The 21,993-nt window shown below is 53.1% G+C and overlaps 2 protein-coding genes across 6 annotated transcripts in view; one reads left to right on the top strand and one right to left on the bottom strand.

Moving 5' to 3' along the window:
* Positions 1–17,312, top strand: part of CAPN3 (calpain 3) — a 47,111-nt gene extending 29,799 nt beyond the window's left edge. For 2 of the 4 annotated variants that reach the window (XM_045823659.1, XM_045823661.1), the window contains 18 exons: positions 184–267; positions 1,157–1,242; positions 3,349–3,426; positions 5,044–5,204; positions 6,434–6,603; positions 6,943–6,954; positions 7,653–7,861; positions 8,648–8,684; positions 10,453–10,470; positions 13,309–13,422; positions 14,378–14,455; positions 14,848–14,905; positions 15,004–15,068; positions 15,532–15,600; positions 15,685–15,763; positions 15,950–16,066; positions 16,316–16,374; positions 16,689–17,312. In XM_045823659.1, coding sequence (XP_045679615.1) covers positions 184–267; positions 1,157–1,242; positions 3,349–3,426; positions 5,044–5,204; positions 6,434–6,603; positions 6,943–6,954; positions 7,653–7,861; positions 8,648–8,684; positions 10,453–10,470; positions 13,309–13,422; positions 14,378–14,455; positions 14,848–14,905; positions 15,004–15,068; positions 15,532–15,600; positions 15,685–15,763; positions 15,950–16,066; positions 16,316–16,374; positions 16,689–16,715 — 1,521 coding nt within the window. In that variant the 3' untranslated portion in view covers positions 16,716–17,312. The remainder of the gene's footprint in view (positions 1–183; positions 268–1,156; positions 1,243–3,348; positions 3,427–5,043; positions 5,205–6,433; positions 6,604–6,942; positions 6,955–7,652; positions 7,862–8,647; positions 8,685–10,452; positions 10,471–13,308; positions 13,423–14,377; positions 14,456–14,847; positions 14,906–15,003; positions 15,069–15,531; positions 15,601–15,684; positions 15,764–15,949; positions 16,067–16,315; positions 16,375–16,688) is intronic. The other 2 variants (XM_045823660.1, XM_045823662.1) reach the window with 1 other exon arrangement.
* Positions 17,313–17,837: 525 nt separating this feature from the next.
* ZNF106 (zinc finger protein 106) overlaps positions 17,838–21,993 on the bottom strand; it is a 58,801-nt gene continuing 54,645 nt past the window's right edge. For both annotated transcript variants that reach the window (XM_045823369.1, XM_045823368.1), the window contains one exon: positions 17,838–21,711. In XM_045823369.1, coding sequence (XP_045679325.1) covers positions 21,655–21,711 — 57 coding nt within the window. In that variant the 3' untranslated portion in view covers positions 17,838–21,654. The remainder of the gene's footprint in view (positions 21,712–21,993) is intronic.

The following is a 21,993-nucleotide window of genomic DNA, read 5'->3' on the forward strand; positions in this document are numbered from 1 at the left end:
TTCTATTCCTAGTATGTCTCCTATAGCATGTAAGAACCTTCTGCTGGCCAGGGCACGCTTTCAGGGCAGGGAGGGGTCCTCATTCATGCAGAACCCAGAAAATGAACTAGTGCGAATCTTGTCTCAGGTGGCAGAGCTCTTGCTTCACAAGCCCTGACAGGCTGTCTGGTTTTCACTCCACAGACCATTGTTCCAGTTCAGTATGAGACCAGAATGGCCTGTGGGCTAGTCAAAGGACACGCCTACTCTGTCACTGGGCTGGAGGAGGTGAGCCTGGCGGGGCTTGGCAGGGTGGGACTTGAGGAGCTCCTTGGGTCAAGCAGCTGAGGTCAGGACTTAGCTCTCTGTGTCCCTTTGTGGCTATAGAGCTTGCCTCCGATCAGGTGATCCCTGAAGGCTCAGGCCAGATGCCTGGCCTGGGGCCAGTGGGACTCTCAGGAGAGGATCTTGCCACCAGATGGTGCCCAGTTCATCTTTGTTCTCAGTGCTAAAGGCAACCATTTCCCCCCAACATTTCCAAGGAACACATGGAAGCCACTTTGGATTTATGGAGTTGATTTCATGGGTTCTTGTGCCAAACAGTTCCGCTCTTTTGCCTTATTGTGTCATGTCAGAGACGGGAACCTTGTCAGCCCCGTAGCAGTAGCACGTACTCAGTGCGGTTGTGCCCTGCACTCGGGGGTGGACAGAGGGGGCAGTCATCCAGAGCAGCAGCACACAGCAGGCTGCAGGGAGGCGCACCTGGCTCCTGACTGGCCCATCTAGAGGGCACATCTGTCTGCAGTTCCCCAGCCAGCAGGGGCGTTCTTCCTAATTCACACACAGACAGCTCAAGCGCTAGCAGGGCCCTGCAGTACACGCCCTGCCTCCTCCCCCGAAGCTCGTGGGAGCAGGATGTTCACTGGGAAAGTCGCTCCTGAGAAGACAGTGAAGCAATGGCTAAGCCCTGACTCTCGAGGACTCAGTTCGTAGGTTCTGACCCCTCACTCTGCCATTCCACAGGACGCTTCTGATTAGTTTCCTTGAGCAGGACCAGGCAGGGTGGCCCCCTGTACGGAGTTTTCTCCCCATCCCCATCCCAGCTCTCAGGGCAAGACAGAAGACCCCCTTTCCAGAAAGGCCCCAGACCGTGAGCGCATTTTCTCTTTTGCCCAAGACCACGTTCAAGGATGAGAAGGTGAAGCTGGTGCGGCTGCGGAACCCCTGGGGCCAGGTGGAGTGGAACGGCTCCTGGAGTGACGGGTAGGTGAGGGGACTCCAGGAGTGGGGACGACAGGGCCTGGGCGAGCCTGGGCTGGGCACGAGGCCGCAAGAGCACTACAACGGCTGGGGCTAAAATTACCTCCAAAACCAATGACCCCTGGAAGAGAAGAGGGGGCGTGGGCTCCAGGGAAGAGCCTCGAGGAGCCAGGGGAGCCTGGGAGCCAGAGAGCTGGCTGATGGCCATTGGCTGGAAAGGAAGATTCTAGAAAGCATGAGTTAGGTCCAGGTAGGAGGGGAGTCTTAATGCAGGGGGTCTGGACAAGTGACTTCCCTTCTCGGGGTCCCTGTTACCTCGCCTGTAAAATGGGAACAATATCAGCTCTTCCCTGGCGGGCTGTTAGGAGGAGGAAACGTGGTCGCATTGGGAGAGTGCTCAGCCGGTGCTCGGATTTCCTCTCCGGGGCCGTCCCCACAGAAGGCGCACAGGCCCTTGCAGAGAACTTCGCCACTTATCGCTGAGAGCACTAGACTGGGGGCAGCAAAAATTCCAAGCCTAGGAAACTTATGATAAAGGCTCCAGAACAGGTACGAAGCCCTACGGTCCTACCCTGACTGCCTTACGGGATGGAGGGCAGCTCCTTAGGCGCCTCTGTTACTCCCAAAAGGGCAGAACAGGGCTCAGCAGCTGAGCAGGACACACCCAGGCTGTGTGTGCCCTCCCCCCGCCCCCCGGGGTTACCTCGACATGCCTCTCTTCCCAGGGCACCATAATTACTGGTTCACTCAGCCACCCATGTACTGAGCACCTACCGAATAGCAGGCACGGGTCTGAGCACCTGGGATATCCCTCCCTCAAGAGACTGTGATAAGGTGCCGGTCCTCGTCTCCTGCTGTTTCTTTCTCTTGTCCACTCGGCAGAGCCTTGCTTCCCCAGTGATGAGCAGGCGCCAGGCCCCAGACTACTGTCTAGGGACTTGGAAATGAGCACAGAGACACAGGCCCTACCCCTGTAGACTTTAAGGACCAGTGGGAAGGACAGGCAAACACTAATAACAATTGAGATAAGTGCCAATGGTAAGGGTCACAAGGAGGTACCCCCTCCCCTAGTTTGGGCAGGGCAGGAAGGCAGGAAAGGTTGCTTGAAGGGAGTGGTGTTAGAATGAGGCTGTATGCTCTGGGACCTCGGTGCCCCATCAGTTGTCTGCTCCACTGGCCTGAGTGACCCCTGAGGACCTCACTGTGTTCTCCAGCCTCAGAGCTTGGTGTCCAGCCTTAACCCACCTCCTGCCAAGGCCTCTGCTGCAGGGACTGCTGACAAGAGAGCCTCAGCCCCGGGTCACTCAAGGGGAGACCCCATCCTTGCTGTGTCCCTCCTTTGGGTCTCAGGACTCTCCATTTCCCTTCCAGCCTCTGAGACTCTAAGCACTTCCTCAATCCCTTACCTTTCCATGGTCCACCCAGTCCGGTTTCATTCTCCTCGGTGTGCCTGAGACACAAGTGTGCTTCCTTTCCTCACTCTTCAGGAGGGGGAGTGTGTAAAACTGCCCAGCCCTGAAAAACACAGGCTAGGCTGTTTCCCAGGCTGGCAGGGGCAAGGAGATGTTTGCTCGCCCGGTCTTTCTCTTAGAACCCCAGACAATCATTCATTAGATGATGGGCACTATCCTACAGGTCTTGCATGCACTATTTCATGTACTGCCCCTCACAGCCCTGTGAGCAGGTAACATACAGTCACTCCCCTTTTGCAGCTGAGAAAACAGAAGCTAAGAGAGGTTAAGTGACTTATCCATGGTTCCATAGTTGGTACTGGTTATTATTAAATTGGAATCTCAGTTTATTTATGTCCAGAGCCCAACTCCTAAACTAAAGTGTGAGAGGGGTAAAAGAGTCATCCAGAGAAGGGTCAAGCTGTTATAAACCCATCTAAGGAGTTTGGTTCTAACCCTGAGACTGGTGGAAAGCAATGACTGGGTTTTACAGTGAGGGGATCAGATCAGATTTTGTGTTGCAATGGTTCACACTGGCCGCAGTTTGAAGATGGATGGGTCACTCTCGGAACTTCTTTGTATTTCTCCGATACCTCCTACCCCAACCCACATCAGGCCTTCCTTCCCTCCTTCCATAATTCCTGAATTTCCCCTCCAGGTGGAAGGACTGGGGCTTTGTGGACAAAGATGAGAAGGCCCGTCTGCAGCACCAGGTCACGGAGGATGGAGAGTTCTGGTGAGTCCAAGACCGAGGAGGAGCCCAAAGCGTGAGGGATGGGGCAGGGGCTGAAATCTCAAACCTCAATTCCCAGACGGAGGCCGTCAGATTCCAGCCCTTGGGAGACCTGGGCCCTGCTCCCCTTCTCCAGCTGGAGGCCCTGTGAGGATGAGGTGCTCAGAGGTGCCCCACGGTGATGACTGAGCCAGGAACCTGCCAGCATCACGGCCCCCGCCTCCCCTGTGCCCTCCGCCACATGTGCTGCTCCAGACACTTGCCCCCCAGCCTTCGCGGAGCCGTCTTCTGAGCCAAGGAAGCTCCACTTACTCTGCTCGCCCAATGCCCCCGTCATCCTCACACATATCATTTCTACTCAGCCTCCAAGTCTCAGCTTTAAAAGGGACTTTCTTCAGATCCCCCTTGTCTTCCCTAGGACTGGAATTGTTTATTTGTCATACTGGTCACCCTTGAAGTTGTTTGCTTAGTTGTCCTTCCCCAGCTCTCTCTTATAACTAGCATGGTGCCTGGGCCCCAGGGCAGGGTCACACAGTGACTTTGGGGGAACAGCATTGCTGCTGAGCTCTCCCATCAAGGACACATGAATTTGAGTCATTATTGGAGGAGGTGACTCAGACCAGAATTGACCGTTTCTGTGGAGGATACTGGCCAGCAGTATCCATCGCTGCAGATGCTCGTCGAAACACAAGAAAAACATACACAGGGACAACCCAGTCCTGTGGGGAAATAGGGACGAAACAGCCATTCTCTCTAGTGGAGAGCACCCTGAGTCGCCGCCTGAGCAGGCTTGTATTAAGAATACAGACTCAGTTTGTGGATTACAGTCTGGCAGGGAAGATCAAAAGGAATAGGTAGCTTTCAAAGGTGCTGGTAAATCTCCCGCTGGGATTCTGGGCAGAGTTTGGGGTTTTATCACTTAAAAAGACTACAGGACCTAAAAGGCTAGTTTCTTTTCCTGCCCGTGCCTTCATATTCTAATTCAAGAGCATCCTCCAGCAAGCAGATTTCACAGGATCTTGCATATTCTATGTCCCAGGCCTGATTACCCCAGGAGTCTGCCAACTCTGGTCTGGACTGCACCACCCTAGTTATTTCCGCAGGCCTGCGTTGGGCAGAGGAGACAAAGGCAGCCAGGAGACTTGGATTTCTCACATCTCAGAACAAGGACTCAGGCTTTGACAAAGCAAAGGGGCAGGAGTCGATGTCAATCACCCCTTCATTTTCACAGCCCCCCAAGTCCTTCCCTGAGGCCTCCACGTGATCATGCCTGTCTTAGGCGATTCCCCCCGTGGGAAATCTTACCTGTCATTGGCTAACTGATCAAGCACTAGGGGCTGGCACAGAACAGGCAGCGTTCATGCCAGGGAAATAAGTTTTGTCTCCTTAGTGGCTCCTGGTCCGGAGGTCTCTCACTCAGCCTTAGCCACGGGGGGTTACAGCTTCCTGAGGCCAGGCAGGGCAGACCCCAACACATTTCTACCCTAAAAAAGAAAGGACAGGTTCCTTTCTGGGACTGTGACCAAGTTTCACTGGACTATCTTACTGGGCTGTGTTAGCCCCAGAGTCTTACCTTTCCCAGTCTCCCCTATGGGTCTCTCTCTTCTTCCAACTTCTCAGGATGTCCTACGACGATTTCATCTACCACTTCACAAAGCTGGAGATCTGCAACCTCACAGCCGATGCCCTGGAGTCTGACAAGCTTCAGACCTGGACGGTGTCCGTGAACGAGGGCCGCTGGGTGAGGGGCTGCTCTGCCGGAGGCTGCCGCAACTTCCCAGGTGGGAAAAGTTCGGTGTGGGGGAAGGGTCCAAGCAGAACAAGTTTCAGGTAGAATAATATTAACTAGCACTTGCTGGGTTTCTACTAAGACTCATACATAAATTATCTTAAAGCCTCCCTGTTTTACTGAGAAGGGAGCCGCCATGCTGAGGAGTTTGCAATAGGGAGCTGGTAACAACTTTTAAACAGGACATTGTGTCAGGATAATACTGTGTTCATAATGCTAAGAATGGGACTGGAGGGCTGAGTTAGCAGCTACCACCAGAGTTCCAGCCAGAAATGATGAACTCCCAGGCCAAGTCAGGAGCAGCAGAGGTGGAGGGAGGAGGGCGTAGGGGAGAAGATATCTGGGTAATGTGGGGAGGGAAGAATGAAGAATGACTTCAAGATTCCCAGTCTGAGAGTGTGAATGGATGGTGTCAATGTTACAATGTAAGAAACACAAGAGAAAAACACCATGTGTCATTTTGGTTTTGGTGGAGTGGATTGTGGGCTTGTAGAGAAGAAAGTTTAGTTTGAAACATGGAAAGTTTGAGGCACCTGTGGAAAATCTGGGTGAAGATGTGTAAAACAGAGAGCTGAAGGCATAGATTGGAACAGTATTTGGGACTCAGTATGTATTTGAGGAAGGAAGGAAGGAAGGAAGGAAGGAAGGAAGGAAGGAAGGAAGGAAGGAAGGAAGGAAGGAAGGAAGGAAGGAAGGAAGGAAGGAAGGAAGGAAGGAAGGAAGGAAGGAAGGAAGGAAGGAAGGAAGGAAGGAAGGACAAGAAGGAAGGAGGGAGGGAGAGGAAAAAAGAAGAGAAAAAAGGAGATAGGAAGGAAAGGAGAGAGAAAGTCGAAAGAGAGATGGAAGCCGGGACCTGTAGCTCAGGCATCATCCAAATGTGGGCGGTGGGGTGAGGGAACAGGTCTAGGACCAAATCCCAGGAGTCAACGACATTAAAGGGACAGGTGAGGAAGCAAAGCTGTCAGCAAAGACTGGGAACGGCAGTTCGGAGAAGAAGGAGGAAGCACAAAGCCGATCGGGACAGCTCCATTGGGTATAAAGTATAGGCTGCCTGCCCCCTACCCCCTGGATAATTAGACCAATGCCTGAATCTTCCTCCCATATTTACTGAGCACCTAGATGTGGGAGACAAAAGTGAATAGGTTCGCTCTGTCTCGTTTCCCTCCCTGCCCTCTCTCCGAGAGGCAGACCTGACGCACCTTTTCTTTTGGGGGGGCACAGACACGTTCTGGACCAACCCACAGTACCGGCTGAAGCTCCTGGAGGAGGACGATGACCCCGAGGACTCAGAGGTGGTCTGCAGCTTCCTGGTGGCCCTGATGCAGAAGAACCGGCGGAAGGACCGGAAGCTGGGAGCCAACCTCTTTACCATTGGCTTTGCCATTTACGAGGTATGACCAGCTTCAGCCCAAGAAACACACATCTCCTCAGGGAGGAGGCTTTTGGGGCTTACAGAGAGGACCTCCAGCTTCCCTCACACCCAGTGACCCCCAGAACCCCTGGAATCAGGCCCACAGTGTCAGCTCATCTCAGATGTCTGTAAGGAGTGGATACAGACCATGGTGGGGGAAGTACAGTGGGGCAGGGGCTGCCGGCTCCGTACATGGGGAGTCCCACTTCTAAGCGTTCACCTTGCGATTGTTGGCACTCCCTTCCCACAAGCTTTTTGTCTCCATTCAGATCTGAGATCCACAGAATCTGAGTGTCTTCTCTTTCTGTTTCTCTCCAAGGTCCCCAAAGAGGTATAGAAGTGGCAGCAGCCAGCAGTTGCCTGCAGCATTACCTGGGGCTCCTGTGTCTGTCTGGCACAGCGGGAAGCTTCCCGGCGGGGACCGTGGGCAGGACTATGGCAGGAGAAGGCCGCGCCTGTGCCCCTTAACCCCAGAGCAGGCGCCTGACTCCCTGACTCCCATCCTCCCTTCCCGCCACAGGCTCCCACACATGCTTTCATACATTCCTATTCACTTGTTCACAATCACCCCCACACTTGCTCACACTTATACACATTCACACTCACACAATTACACACTCACACATATTCATGGACCCACATTCTGAGGGGGACTGGGACACTGGCCTTTGGGGTGGAGGAATTGCCTCCCTCAGACCCTAGCTAAGGGCCCTCCTGCCTCCCTGGGGTCCTTCCCCAGCCTGGAGGTGATCAGAGTGGGCCGGCAGCAGTTCGGGTAAGTGATCCCGAGTGCCGGAATGATAGACTTGACCTTCACTTCTGAATCACAACAAAAAAGGAAGAGGAAGTAGGGTAGGGAGCTCCAGGGACATTGAACTATTTGAGGCCTTGGGAATCAGAGGTAGGCAGGTCATCGCTGTGAACTGGGTGGCCAGGAGCTGGGAAGGGAGCCCTGGGTGAGGGGCACTGTGGGCAGACAGGGTGTCCCTCCCGAGGGGCTCAGGCCCCTGGGGCTCTTCTCTGCTTCAGATGCACGGGAACAAGCAGCACCTGCAGAAGGACTTCTTCCTGTACAACGCCTCCAAGGCCAGGAGCAAGACCTACATCAACATGCGGGAGGTGTCCGAGCGCTTCCGCCTGCCTCCCAGCGAGTACGTCATCGTGCCCTCCACCTACGAGCCCCACCAGGAGGGAGAGTTCATCCTCCGGGTCTTCTCTGAAAAGAGGAACCTCTCTGAGTGAGTCCCAGCCCTGCTTCCCTGCCCCCCGCCCCCTGGCCCTAAGAGCCTGCCTGGTCCTTTCCAGAGATTGGAAGTACGAGGTAGCTGGATGGTTGCTGCCAGAAGTCCTGGGATATGTTGACCAGGTGGCACCTCTTCCTCCACTTCTATTCATTCATTCATTCAGTCAGTCAGTTAGTCAGATCAGTCCATCAGTCGGTCAGTCAGTAAGTCAGTTGGTCAGTCATCCCACAGATACTTATGGAGGCTAGAGCAGTGAATTAAGCAGAAAGAATCCTGCCCTCACAGACATTAACATCCTAGCATGAGACAACATTGTATAGGAAAAGACAATATATAATGTTACAGTTAGATGAGTGATAAGGAGAAAAAATAAGTAGGGATGAGGGGTAGGAGGTGCTAGGGGTGATTGAACTTTCAGGTAGGGTGGCTAAGGAAGCCAGCAGGACCACGTCCTGCCTGCTTGGCCACCACAGATGAGTTCCTAGGCCCTGCCACTCCGATCTTTGTCTCTGAAAGAAGTATAAGGTCTGTGAGTAGTGGCTTCGTCACACCTCTGGGGAGCTCTGGGCAAAGCGAACGAGAGCCCATGTGTCTGCACTTGGATGCTAGCAGCGGTGCCTACGTGGGCTGGTCCCTGGGGTGCGGGATGTTGGTTCCCGGGCTGCTCCTGAGGTCATCCCGACTTGACTATGAGAAGTCATGTGACCTGAGCAGGTCCTCTCTGCGCTTCCTGTTTGCTCCCTGTGACACTGAGTCCCCTCATGTGTGTGTTCCTCACAGGGAAGCTGAAAATACAATCTCCGTGGATCGGCCAGTGGTGAGTGGTTTAGCTCTTGCATGTGAGAAGGGCTGGGGTGAGCGAGGCGGTGGAGGGGAGATTGGGTGTCGGCGGAGGGAGGAAGGAGCCTGGGGTGTGCAGAGCGATCACACCACCTTACGGCAACTTCTGTTTGGCATGACCAGCAGTAATGACAGGCCTTATGGTCTGGGGGCTTTTAGTCAGTCCAGGGGCTGGGAAGAGAGTCCTAGAAGGGATAAGCAGCTTGAACCATTAGACAGAGGGATCGAGGCTACAGGAAGGGGTGATAAGAGCAGCGGCCAACACTGGATTATGAGGCACAAGCTCACGCAGAGGAAAACGTGCACACTCTCTGCAGTCCACATCAAACCAAGGTCCCACACCTGTGAGCTGGGTGGCCTGGACAAGTTACATCAACCCTCTGATTCAGATTCCTCCTCTTTAAAGTTGGGGACAGCACGTGCCTTGCGAGGCATTTGTGAGGTCTGAACACCGAGGTCATGTAGTGAACTGTCTGCCACACACGGGCCCTCGAGCACAGGTTGCTGCTCGTGTGTTCCAGACCCCACCAGGTGTGTCTCCGATGTGCTGTCCCACTTGATCCTGGCAAGGTTTCTGAGCTGATATGAGGTCATTACCCGCCGGTTTTAAAGTAAGGAAGCGGAGGTTCACAGAGCCCTTCAGTGCGCGAAGCCAAGCTCAGGGCCAGATTCTTTGAACACAGACTCGGCTCTCTCCACCACCGCCAGGCTGAGAGCTGTCCCCAGGGCTGTAAGGCCACTGTCAGCACAGAGCTGGTGTATGTCGATCGGGGTCTCTCTGTGTTGAGGAGTCTTGGGGCCTCGGGTCCTGGTTAGTAAACAGTCCCCTGTGCTCTGTGGGTGCATCCTGGGCGAATAAGAGGATGGCAAATGCCCCACTGAACTGTCTCCTAGGTAGTGACACTCACGGTTCTAATCCTGGCCCTGTACCAGTGCCAGAGCTCCAAGTGCCTTCTGCATTACTGCAGACAGCATTTTTAGTACGAGGTGCGCCTGGGGCTGTTCTCATCTTCTGGACGTCGGTCGTCGGTACAGTGTTCATCAGGAGCCGCAAACCCGAAAGCTTATGGGAGCTGGCATGTCACCGAACTGAGTAGAGCGGGCAGGTGCAGGGATTTGGGTGTCCCTACAGTGGCTTGCAGTCCTCAACTGACACTTGGCTTCTGTGTCGGAGGGCCGACTGCAGGGTGGTGACGGCCAGCTGGAGGGTGCAGGCTGCAGGCTGCAGAGAGCAGCCGCTCTGCCAGGCTGTGGCCACAGGGGGGCGCTGTCTGTGCAGGCTGCCTGACCTCATTGTACAAAAGCAGCCCCCAAACCTAGATTTCCATTAAGTTTCTCTATGTTAAGTATTTGCTCAAAAACAAACAAACAAACAAAATATACCCAAACTCTGTATATGAGACAAAATTCATTCTGGGGCCAGTTTGGGCTGGCTACTTTTTCAGTGTTTTAGTCACCAACTTCATTAAAAAATACAAAACAGGTAGAATCTCCCTTTCCTTAGCCGTGTCCAATAACAGAGTGAACTCCAAAATCGAAGCCATAGCAGCTGCCAGTCTCGGGACTGGAGAATCCTCTTCTCCCTGCACCCTCCGGGCCCCTTCTGGCTCCAGGTGACCTGGATTTCTAGCCCCCAGAACCCACCCAAAGCTGAGAACCAGGTCACAGGGAAGTCAAAGGCAGTGGATTCTCTGGAAACTTGCTTTTTACTTAATCTGTATTCACTGTTCCCTTTCCTTGTGCAGAAAAAGAAAAAACCCAAGGTGGGTGTGACAGGGTGAGTGGGTAGACAGCACACGGAGGTTTGTACACGGTGTGAGCGCATGCGCACCAGATCTGCCTCATCCCCTGCCGCCCTGCCCCCTGCCCTGCTGACGCTGGGTGCGGAACTACGAGAGCGCCCCGCTTACTGAGTGAAGGCCACAGTCAGGTGCTCTCTAGGTGCTTTCTGTGGATTAACTCAGTCCTCTCAGCAGCCTGTGGGACTGGTACTGTCCTTGTCCCCATTTTCAGAGGAAGAAAATGTACAGACAGATGGACTGACCTAAGGCCACAGAGCCGATAAGTGACCCAGCCAACCCATGGAGCCGGGTGCAGTCTGCACCCCAAACCACCACTGCTACACGGCCTGCCTCTCACACGGGGGAGGGAGACGATGGCCAACCAAGGGGAATGGGCCTGGTGTGGGGGGGTCCTGCGAAAACCAAAGGGAGCAACCCATCTTTCTCAGGAGTGGGTTTGGCTACGCTGAGCAAGGCTGGATTCCTGTGGAGAATGGCAACCGGTTCTTTGTATCAGGGTACGGAGCGAGATAGTTGAGTGAGGGTCTTGGGTGCCAGCTGCCTGCTCTGTAAACAGGACAGCTCGTCCTCCCCACCTCCTTTCCCTCTCTGCTCCCAACTCCTTTTTTCCCTGAGCTATCTGGGGAAGGGGCAGCAGAGGGTATCTAGAGGGGCCAAGTTACTGAAGAAGACTGCTAAGCCACAGTCTCATTTAAGGCGAACCCTGTTGCAAACCCCCTTCTGGACAATGACCCCTCCCTCTGACCCTAGGCCCCTCTAAGTTATGGTGCTGATGGCAATGGGCAAAGGGCACAGAGAAAGAGAAACTCCATCCTCACAGCCCCAGAGGGGCTGCTCAGCTTGACTGGCTTAAGGTGGGAAAAGGGAAGAGAGACACCTGGGCAGCTCTCTTGGGGTCTTAGGGAGTCACCCTGATTCACCAGGGCCTCAGATAGCCCCTCCTGGCTGTTCGGGTTACATTCAGCTGCTGCGAGGCCACCATTGCTGACGGTGATCACGTGTGCTAAAGCTTTCTCTGTGACCCGAGACCCTGTTTCCTTTGCGTGCTTTGGGAACTTAAGATCACAGTTGTTTAGCAACTCAAACTCCCCCTGCTCCATCCTTGCTCCATTTGCCTATGACTCCTCCGGTCTCCAGGGCAGTAATGTCTCCAATAGTGGTTACCCCTTACAGAATTTTGGGTTGACCGCCCCAAGCACCATCCAGAAATGACTGATCTTTGGACATCCTTGAGCCCATGGGGCAGCAGCCGCAGGCCTTCAGTGTTGGGTGTTAGTATTGATGACGGCATTTGGAAGGATTCAGCGAGGGTCCTCCAAGTACTGGTGCTGGTGCAGACCACAGCTGACGATCATCAAGCACCTACCACGCATTAGGCACTGCTGGGGGTAAAGCAGTTTGCAATCACAACAGTATCTGAAGGCAGGTGCTGTCATTATTCCGCTTTTATAGTTGAGGATAAAGGTCCAGAGAAGTGAAGCGACTTGCCCAAGGACCCACAAATAATGAGTGGGGGAAACCGGAGCTGGACACACCTGTCTGCTCCTAGACCCGTGTTTCTTGCCCTCCCGTCTCCGGTGCAGGCCCCTTGCACTCTGAGGCCTGTGCTGTCCAGACTCACTCTGGGGCCCGGAGATACGTGTTGGGCATGGACATGCGTCCCCCTCGGACTGTGACCCCATTGCTCTGGGATCCCACAAGCTTCAGTTGCTTGAGCAAGACCCTTTGCTTGGAAGGCAGAGCAAGCCAGGACTTGGGGGCCAGGTAGGGGCCCAAGCGGGGGACCTGTTTCCATAGGTTTGTCCATTCTTGCTGTCCTAGACGAGCACCATGGAAAGGCAGCTGGGGACTCACAGACCACTCAGGTTCCTCTTCTGCTCTGAGGGACTGCGGCTGCCCCACTGCTCTCTGCACTGACACCACCGGCCCCTACAGCCTAGCCTCCCTCTGCCTTCCGCCCAGGGCGCGTGGCTCTGACCAGGACCAAGGCAGCACGGCCACTGTTTTCCACCTTTTCCTATCTGTGTTTGCCTGTGCATGTCTTGAAACATCTCCTGTGTTTGTCTGTGTGGCCTCTGAAGTGTGTTTGCAGTCCACTTTTACATTCAGTATCTCAGGTGACCCCCACAAGAACCCTATGAGGAGCGTAAAGTAGGACTTAACTGTCCACATTAATGGAGAGTAAACTGAAGCCAGAGAGGATGTTTCTCATATGTGATGGCCCGGCTGGGGTTCCAGCCCCGCGTTGGGACTTCTCACCCATGGGCCATGCCGCTACCCAGAGTCCTGTTTTCAATTTGTCCTCTGCAGGGTGCTAGAGGCCCCTGGAGGTGCCTCAGTAGCTGCCATGGCGACGTAGGGGCACGGAAGGAATAGAGCTCTGCCCTGTTCATCAAGCGGGGAAGTTCTGATTTTAATGACTTTACATACACTGGGCTTCTGGGGAAATTTAATTTGAACTGGGTTTCCATTAGAAAAAAAAAGTCTACAAAGTATTTGAAAACCACTGCACTAGATCATGTTGCTTTTAGCATTCTTAGCATTTTCGCACGTGCTTACTAGCTGGTTTAACCCGCATAACTCTATCATGAGGAGGTAAGGAACTGAGGTCCAGAGAGACTTTCCCCACAGTTTGTTGGTGGCAGAAACGGAACTTGAACTGAGGTTCAAGAGCTCCTACCTGCCCCTTCCCTCTTCACTGGACCCGCGTCTCTAGGGCGAGGCTGCCTCCAGAGTTCCCACTCAGCCTGTAATTCTCGCTTCCTTCCTGCCCCCTCCCCACTCCCCTCCTCTCCCCAGCCCATCATCTTCGTCTCAGACAGAGCAAACAGCAACAAGGAACTGAGTGTGGACCAGGAGTCGGAAGAGGGCAAAGACAAAACGAGCCCTGATAAGCAAGAGAAACCCCCGCAGGTTTCTGAGCATGTGGCATGAATTGGGGTGGCCAGCACACTGGGGCCAGCTATGCTCCTAGGGTGCTCAGGCTGGAGGGGCTGCATGGGTGGGGTGTCCCTTGACCATCTAGAGGTTTCAATTTACCTCACTGACCTTTCTTTCATCAAGTTCTCCTGAAATTTCGGATGCTGCTTGAGTCAACTCCTTGGGGATTGGCAGTCCCACCAGGGCAGTCCCCCACCTGGGAAGTGCAGGCTGAGCCTCCCTGCTGGACTAGGGGAGGGAGGGGCCTGAACAGGAGCAACTCCTGTTTCTGGTGGCCTCCAGCTCTTAACAATGAGGGAGAAAGAGCAGGAGCAGGAAAGGGGGCTAACATTAGAAATGGAGTCCTCCAGAGCTCCAGGAGGGTGTTAGATTGGAGTGGGGAGAGGTGGTCACATAACAATTACTGGAGGTAGGGCAAGGGGACTAAAGTCCACAGACAAGCCCAGGGCCACCCCCTCTCCCCTGGAATGCCCATGCAATGGACGGGGGAGAGGGGTCCTCTGAGGACTTGGCCTTGACGGCAGAGGCAGCTGGGGGTGTCAGAATGTCCTGGCCTCCTTTGTCCTGCTGGGGCGCAAGCATTTGGTTGGGATGGATGGTCAGGCTCACAGCAGGGGAGGGGGCTCCAGCTGGTGAGGATGGGGGAAGGGACCACAGGGGCTGCCTACGTGCCTGCATGGCTGATGCATCTCTGTCTAGAGCGTAGGGCTGGGGAGGTACGGCGTGAGAGGCTGTGGGCACCTGGGTCATTCCCACTCCAGAGCACCAGATCTGACCAGGAAGGAAGGGCACTTGCCCGTCCCCAGCACCTGCTGCCACCAAGGGCTGCTGTGAGGCGCTCTGGCCCCTTCAGCCTAGAAGGAGCATTCCTCACGGGCCCGCCCGTCTCTCTGATCCCTGTGAACCAGTTTTCCTTGTGCTTCCACAGCCGAGGCCAGGCAACACCGACCAGGAGAGTGAAGAACAGCAACACTTCCAGAACATTTTCAGGCAAATAGCGGGTGATGTGAGTACTTCCAGCCCTGACTCCAAGATGTCCTCCCCTTGTGAATTGCTTGAGCGGCCAGTTATTTCACCCTTGTTCAGTAGAGGCCATTGTGGCTTCTGGCGGAAAAGGAGGACATACGTGTGTGGCACAGACACCCACAAGGCCAGCCCTTGAATTAGACGGACGCCCCTCTGGGTGGTGCGGGGGCCTCCTTGCTCCGAGACGCCCACTGCAGTCTGGGCAGCCGAAGGCACAATGTCTGTCTTCCGCAGAAAAGCCCCAGCGTCCCTCTGCCAGGAAAGCACTGGCGGGGACTTGACAAACACGGACAGCTGGGATTCACTTTGCTAAGCCTCTGCTCTGCCAGCTGCCATACCCTTGAACTGTGACTCTACTCCCTTCCTCCTCAGGACATGGAGATCTGTGCTGATGAGCTCAAGAACATCCTTAACACAGTTGTGAACAAACGTGAGTGGCTCCCACTGTGTGTGGGTGTGGCTCCCACTGTGTGTGGGTGTGGGTGTCAGTCACCTCAGTGCAGTTCCTCACTCCTCTCTGCCTCCCAGACAAGGACCTGAAGACACAAGGCTTCACACTGGAGTCCTGCCGCAGCATGATCGCCCTCATGGATGTATCCTTTCCGCCGCCCTTCCCAACCCTCTGTTGGGGGCCGGGGCCAGAGCCACAGTGAGGGGTGCCCAGCCAGGCGCAGGGGCCCAAATTCACACCCAAGGAAAGACCTAAGGAGGTCCTAAGTCAGAACCTCCTGGCTGCTGGTCTGAAAGTGGCGACAGGAGGAGGTACAAGTTGGGAAGGCCGTTGGGTTGTACCAGGCCCTGACCCCTGCTCTTTCCTGCCCAAGCAGAAGTGGTCCTTGGGACACCATCTCTGAGTCATAGACTGTAACTCTGCTTGGGAAGGCATGGAGGGGAAGGTTAAATACTAGGACAGGGTGTTAAGTACAGGACATTGCATAGGGTATCCTGGGCAGAGCCTTCCTGTGGGGCTGCCTTCCCTGCAGAGGCCCCTAGAAACGCCCTCCCGACCCAGGGGGATTTTGCTGTGCGCACCCTGTAGCCCTGACCTCCCTCCAGACAGACGGCTCTGGGAGACTGAACCTGCAAGAGTTCCATCACCTCTGGAAGAAGATTAAAGCCTGGCAGGTGGGGAGAGACATGTGTGGGTATGAAGGAGGTTGATTCAAGGGTTCAGTGTATAACTGCTGTCCTCAAATTTTCTGTTGCCAGAAAATTTTCAAGCACTACGACACAGACCAATCTGGCACCATCAATAGCTACGAAATGCGAAATGCAGTCAATGATGCAGGTGAGGCAGAAGGGGCGTGGCCGGGATGTGGCCCGGAGCTGGCGGGAGCTGGAAGGGGAGAGGACAAGGCCAGGGGCCCCACACCCAGAGAAAGGGCTTCTCTTTGCCTTTCCCGAGGCCAGGGAAATAGCAGGCAGGCCTCAGGACTGCGGCTCCCCTTCCTCCTCTCAAGTGCTCCCTCCACAGGGTTCCACCTCAACAGCCAGCTCTACGACATCATTACCATGCGGTACGCAGACAAGTACATGAACATTGACTTCGACAGTTTCATCTGCTGCTTCGTCAGGATGGAGGGCATGTTCAGTAAGTGGGGCTCCCCTGCCCCTCTCCCGCAGTGAGAGCTGTGGCAGTGGGAATCTCAGCCGCATCATCCCTCAACCTACTTGCTCTGGGGTGAACAAAGGCAAAAGCCCTCTTCAGGCTCAGCACGGGTGGGTAGAGGGAGGGCTACTAGTGATGCTCTGCCTGGCAGAACATGGTCCTCCTAAGAAATTTACAGCAGTGGAGGCGGGGTGAGACTGTGGCCTCATCTGTATTCATTCCCCCACACAGGAGCTTTTAATGCGTTTGACAAGGATGGAGACGGTATCATCAAACTCAACGTTCTAGAGGTAAGGCCTGCAAGCAGCAGCACACTCCCCCTGGACCTATCACTGAAGGAGTCAATGAGGCAGACTGGACCCTCTGTGCGCTCTTCACCTCCAAATGGCGACCGACGGAGGGGTGGGATTGGACAGGATCACGAAGGGAAGCACAGTGAGGGATGTACCTCCCAAAGGTCCTCAGTCTCTAAAGGGACTTTATGCGGGAAAACACGTGCCTTCCCAGGCATATGGGTGGGGCCTGTGCCTCCCCTACCCTGTCCGATCCCGAGGGCTGGGGTCTCCTTTCTTGCCTGCAGCCTGATCTTCGGCTTTCCTTTCAGTGGCTGCAGCTCACCATGTACGCCTGAAGCAGGCGGGCCTCGGCCAGGGCCGGGCAGGACCACTCAGGATTTCAACTTCACCCATCGTAGCTAGAGCCACTCGCCTCGAAGGTCACAGTAGCTGCACCCCCAACAGGTCTCCAGACGCCTCATTGGTCTTATTCCTCCCCTACTTCACTCCTGACTCGGCCTGAGGGCATCTGTCCATCTGTCATGCCCACACTGCCCCTTTTGTGAAGGACCTTTGTCCCTTTGCGCATACAGGCAAGTGTCTGTCTGCCTCAGCTAGCTGTAGCCCAACTGGGAGATTTGCTTGGAATGTGAGAAGCCTCAGCTCTGAAGCCAGTGCCCCCCTTGGTGTGCCCGAGGCTATTCACAGGAGCGTCTGCCAGTGGCACTCAGTACTTCCTCTGTTAGAGCCCTCTCCCCACTCTCCATGTCCCACCCGTGGGACAGCAACTGGGACAGCAACCGAAGCAGCACTTGGGTCTGACTTTCAGGATGGGCCCGCGCTGGGCTACACAAGCTCAGAAAAGGGAGCTGGGCACTTTCAGCTGTCTGGCCCGTAAGTTTGGCTGCGTTCTGGAAAACGCTGACCTAAATAAAGGCATGTGTATGGCTGGCTCCACCATGTTTTCTTCTCTCACATTTGCATATTGGCCACAGCGGGGCTCAGGGGCTTCCAATCGCACACTCCCTGGTCATGTAGTGGGAGCCCGAGTTTCAGAACACGACAAGGGACAACACACACACACACACAAACTCCGAGTCCCACTCTCCTCATGCCAACTGCTGTTTCTCGAGCACAGAACTCACTCAGACACTGTCCATGATACCTGAGGAAAGGGGGGGAACAGCTGTTGGTATACACAACAGGAGTAAGTGGGCCGCCGGTAACTGGAGGGTCACATATCTAAGTGTAATGGGGCAAAAACGTAGTTTTTAATCCTAGCTCCTCCGTTAACTAACTGACCTCTGCATGTGACCTTGAACAAATCCTCAAATGCAGCGGTTTGCCAGACTTGTCTGGTCCATGGTGTGTGGCTTACCTATAAACCACTTGTGTTTTTCACCCATTTTCTTTAGTCTTCATACCAACATGGGAAAGAAAAGGTGGGCTAGGGATGTGCAGATAAGGTGACGAAAGTAAACAATTAATAAAAGTACTTTATTTTCCTCTTGTATTTGCTTTATACCTTGCTTTACAAAGTTATGAAGTTCACAGGTTTATACCAAAATGTAAGAAGGATAAGCTATTTGCTTATAAACATTTTTGCAGTCAAATGTCATCTGAGTTCATTCTTCTAACCCACATTCCATAGAAACAGCTCGAATACCAGGGGTGCTGGGGCAGCTCCCTGGCACGCATCCCTCTTAAGCAGCAGAAAGACCTTCAGTACAGCCTTTCCTCCCTGACTCTCCTCCCCCCTAATCCAACTGGGCTACCACCGTGAATTTATAGCAAATCTGGGAAATTTCAGGGGCCACGTGACCCAGCAGGGCCACGCACTGGGAGTTGGAGGTGAGGTGAGAGGTTACTGTCTGGTAAGGAGTAGTTCAGGTTCACACCTGAATCTCACACCCCCTTGCACGGGGAGCCCAGTACAGCCCCCAGCGCCCCACCACAGCTTCTGTTCCTGGCCACCAGGTGGCCCTTCTGCGATTCTGAGGGCCCTGAGGATCTGGGGCAGGAGCAAAACCACTGTTTCATCCATGTGGCAGGCATGGCCTTCCTAGCAGTTCTAAAAGCTCTCCTTTAGGTGACAGAAACAAAATCTGTAAGCCAGCACATGTTAACTGTAGCTATTTGAACAAACCAGAGGGAACGTGCAATTCAAATCTCACTTCACAATGTACTCTGATCTCCCCTCCAATGAATTCTCTTCCATGAAACACACCACACCCCCGCACTGAGTGTTGTACACCTGCTTCCAGCAAACCACCCACATACTTGCCACTGAAGTTGTCCACTGCATGATCTACCCCCCAAAACAAGCAAACAAACAAACAGAAACCTTTGTGAGGCAAATAATTACTTAAATAGCAATGATATTGCCTGTAACTTATAAGCAGGTCAAACACTCAACTGCTGGCTCTTCTGAGACAGAAAAAAATCCTCCCCACAAAAGCAGGAGAGTGGCAATGACGTTCTCTTCAATTCAAGTAACACGAGGTCAAAATAATTCTTTGTTCTTAGAGTTTTGTTTGCATCATGTTTAATTGCTGTTATAACTTGAGTACAGGATTGTGCTAAAATACATTTTAAACCTAATTAAAACTTTAGGATAAAACTCGAAGTGACTGATATCATATCAGAACACACGGCCATTAAGACACTACCATAAGTACACAACAGGTTTCACACTACTGTCTCCTTGGCTTCAAGCCGTTCAAAGTAGGCACACGCAATTCTCAACAACATTCTAAAAAATGGCCGCCAACTCCTTATAATAAATGAGTCAGGTTTTGTCAGGTCATGGAAGTTTCCCGTCTTCTTAAAGTACTAGATGTGCAGATAAGCAAATCCCTGAGCCACAGCTCTTCTCTGAGGCGGAACAGAGGACTAGAACCAGTCAAGACATTGTAGAAGATCAAAACAGCCAAAATTCTGCATAACTTTCAAGACACTTAAAAGTAGTAATACACAACCATATGTAAGCAGCTGAGGTGCTCGTGGTGCATTTATTGCTAAACAGAGGACTGGAGCGTTGCATTTAGGGTAACACACTAACCTGATGCTAAATACACTGTACGCATCCTTGAAACAAATACATTATTGCCACTGCTTCAAAGACAAGTTTTGTGAAATGAGGAAAAGCGTTACAGCACAGGTGCCCCTGCATGCGCACACACAAGGAACATTCACACACAAAGGCAGGCAGACTGTGCACAATTCCACCAAAGTGAAATCCGAACCAGTTCTTACTGATTTTACCTGCAGAGGTTCCACTGCAGGGTGACTGCCCAACACCTGCCCCAAAGGCTCCGCCAGTCTCTGCGTTTCAGGCACGCCCTCAGGCAGGACAGAAGGACACTATGCAACAGAGCACGTGAGGCTTTCCTAGCACACTGCCCGGCCAACCTGTAAATGCTGCTTCACTGCAGCCCAGAGAAAAATGCCAGGTTTGGCAATGAATCCAAATATACTTTCCTGGGGAATCGCTATTCCCAAACCCACAGAACAGCCCAGCTCCTCTGGCCGCCTGTCCGGGAAATGGGGGTGAGAGGAGGGAGAGGCTTCCTGATCTCACAGAGAACCAGCACAGAGTCTTTATGCAACAGCATCCTCTCTGATCTCTCTGGTGTCCTGTAAATCTCAGCAGATAGTGTAGTCAACAGAAGTCTACCCACTCACAAAGACAAAAGCAAACAGCTGGGGGGCCTTCATTAGCTAGTAGTAGCTCCTATATTAGTTCTCAATGTTTTGGATCCAGTAAGAACCACTACAGCCTTCCCTCGAGAAAAGACCACATACTTTGTCTTGTATACAACTTCAGGGGGCTCCCATACCCTCTTGAAACCTACCCGTGAATTCCCAGAGAAGCTCCCCTGCCCTAGAGCCAGAGTGAAGAGGACAAGTGAGCAGACGTGTGTTCACTAACAGGAGTGGAGAGAAACCTGGATGCTCTGCCATCCTAGGAAACAGTAGGTGCCACGTCCCAAAGTTTGGCCGTGTGGCCCTGGGCTCTCCTCCCTCCTTCTTATCTCTGGGGAATCTTTCAGAGTTCTGTGAATCTGGAAACAAAAGAATGGAAAGCAACACTTCCATTGCTTTCCTTAAGAGTCCAGAGAAAATCTAAAAACAAAGCAGTCTCACTAAGGCTTTGTTAATGCGGCTGCTCTCAGTGGACAGGTAGAGTCTCTACCGTCACCAGGTTCCACTCTCCTTCCCCAGCTGGTGGAGGGGCGAAGGCAGGACAAAGGTTTTAGAATCAGTCTCTGAGAAGCCTGCTGAGGCCCTAGAAACTGAATTCAGATGCTTTACCCTAACTCTCCCATCTCAGGTGCTGCAGGTGAGTGGAAAACATCCTGTAAGCCCAGGAAAGTACCTGCTGGCTGCCATCTAGAGAATGGGAGAGATGGGGTGGGCAATGGAGCAAACTAAAAGGTTTCAAACCCTCAGCAGCCTGGGAGAGCCTGAAACCAGAAAGAGAGATAAAGGCTACACTTCTAGTTCAGTCCCCGCAGCAAGGAGCACCCAGGTCGGGCCTGACCACCGCACTGCAAGGCGGACACTGGGTCTGTGTGCCGCCCTGAGCCAAGCACTCCTGTGAAACTTGCACAGGAGGCTCATCAGGTAGAGCCGTCCCGTCTGTAAGGAGCTGCCTGAGTCCCTACAACACAGTCGGCAGAGCGGTCACGCCAGCTGCTAGAAAGCTCCTGGGTCTCCCTTTAGCATTTAAAGCCAGCTCTGTCCATCTACAAGGCAGGAGAATATCGAAACACACTAAACATAATTGTTAAGAAGGAAACCATTTGCTTCCAATTTAGATACCTAATTATTACAACTAGAAAAATTAAAACTGATCCTAAAAATCTAGCATCTGAACAAACTGGTACTTATGTAAAAGCCTGACTATAGGTTTAAACCATCATAAGAACATAAACTAACAATCATAAACTGAAATCAATAAAAATATGATTAGGGTCAAATTAGGTAACCAATTAAGGTGTGCATCTTTAATAAACTTCTGGAGAACAATAGTAGCATAAATTACTAAATGCCATGCTGTTCCAGAGGACTATGGTTCCTTAAAACCTCTTTACATTTGACAAACCTCCAGCAAGAACTTGAAGTGTAACCTATCTTCCCACAGAGCTGCCCAGACTTGTGCTCCAGGTAAGCCTGGCTGGGAATCACTTCCCGTACCCCGCTTCCCCGGGGGAGGGAAGACAGGGGCCCGTGTGAGGGGCCAATGTGAAATTGGTTCAACGAATGACTTCCCAACATGGGAGGCAAAAAACTTCACGAATCGACTTTGCTGTCATCCTCGGCATGTCGTTCAATGTGCCCTGCAGCATCCTAGGAACCAAAGGAAAAGGGCCCATGAGAGAGAAGTTGGTAGAAGGGCAAGAGAAAATCCAAGACATGGAGAGCTTCATGGGTACATTCTACAATCCACACATGAAAGGCAGTTAGGACCCGGCATTCTTCATTTGAAACATCATTAAGCTACCCCCCAAATCTCTGAATAATAACAAAAAGAAAAATCCCTAGACTCTCCCTATCTACTGCAACTCTGAACATTCTAACTAGGCAAAAAAGGGTTTCCGCACCCTGCTCCCACAGGTGAAATGACTTCAG

The sequence above is a fragment of the Phyllostomus hastatus genome, unplaced genomic scaffold (assembly GCF_019186645.2).
Source record: "Phyllostomus hastatus isolate PE091 unplaced genomic scaffold, TTU_PhHast_1.1 phas_scaffold_501, whole genome shotgun sequence".
In the NCBI taxonomy this organism is placed as follows: Eukaryota; Metazoa; Chordata; class Mammalia; order Chiroptera; family Phyllostomidae; genus Phyllostomus; species Phyllostomus hastatus.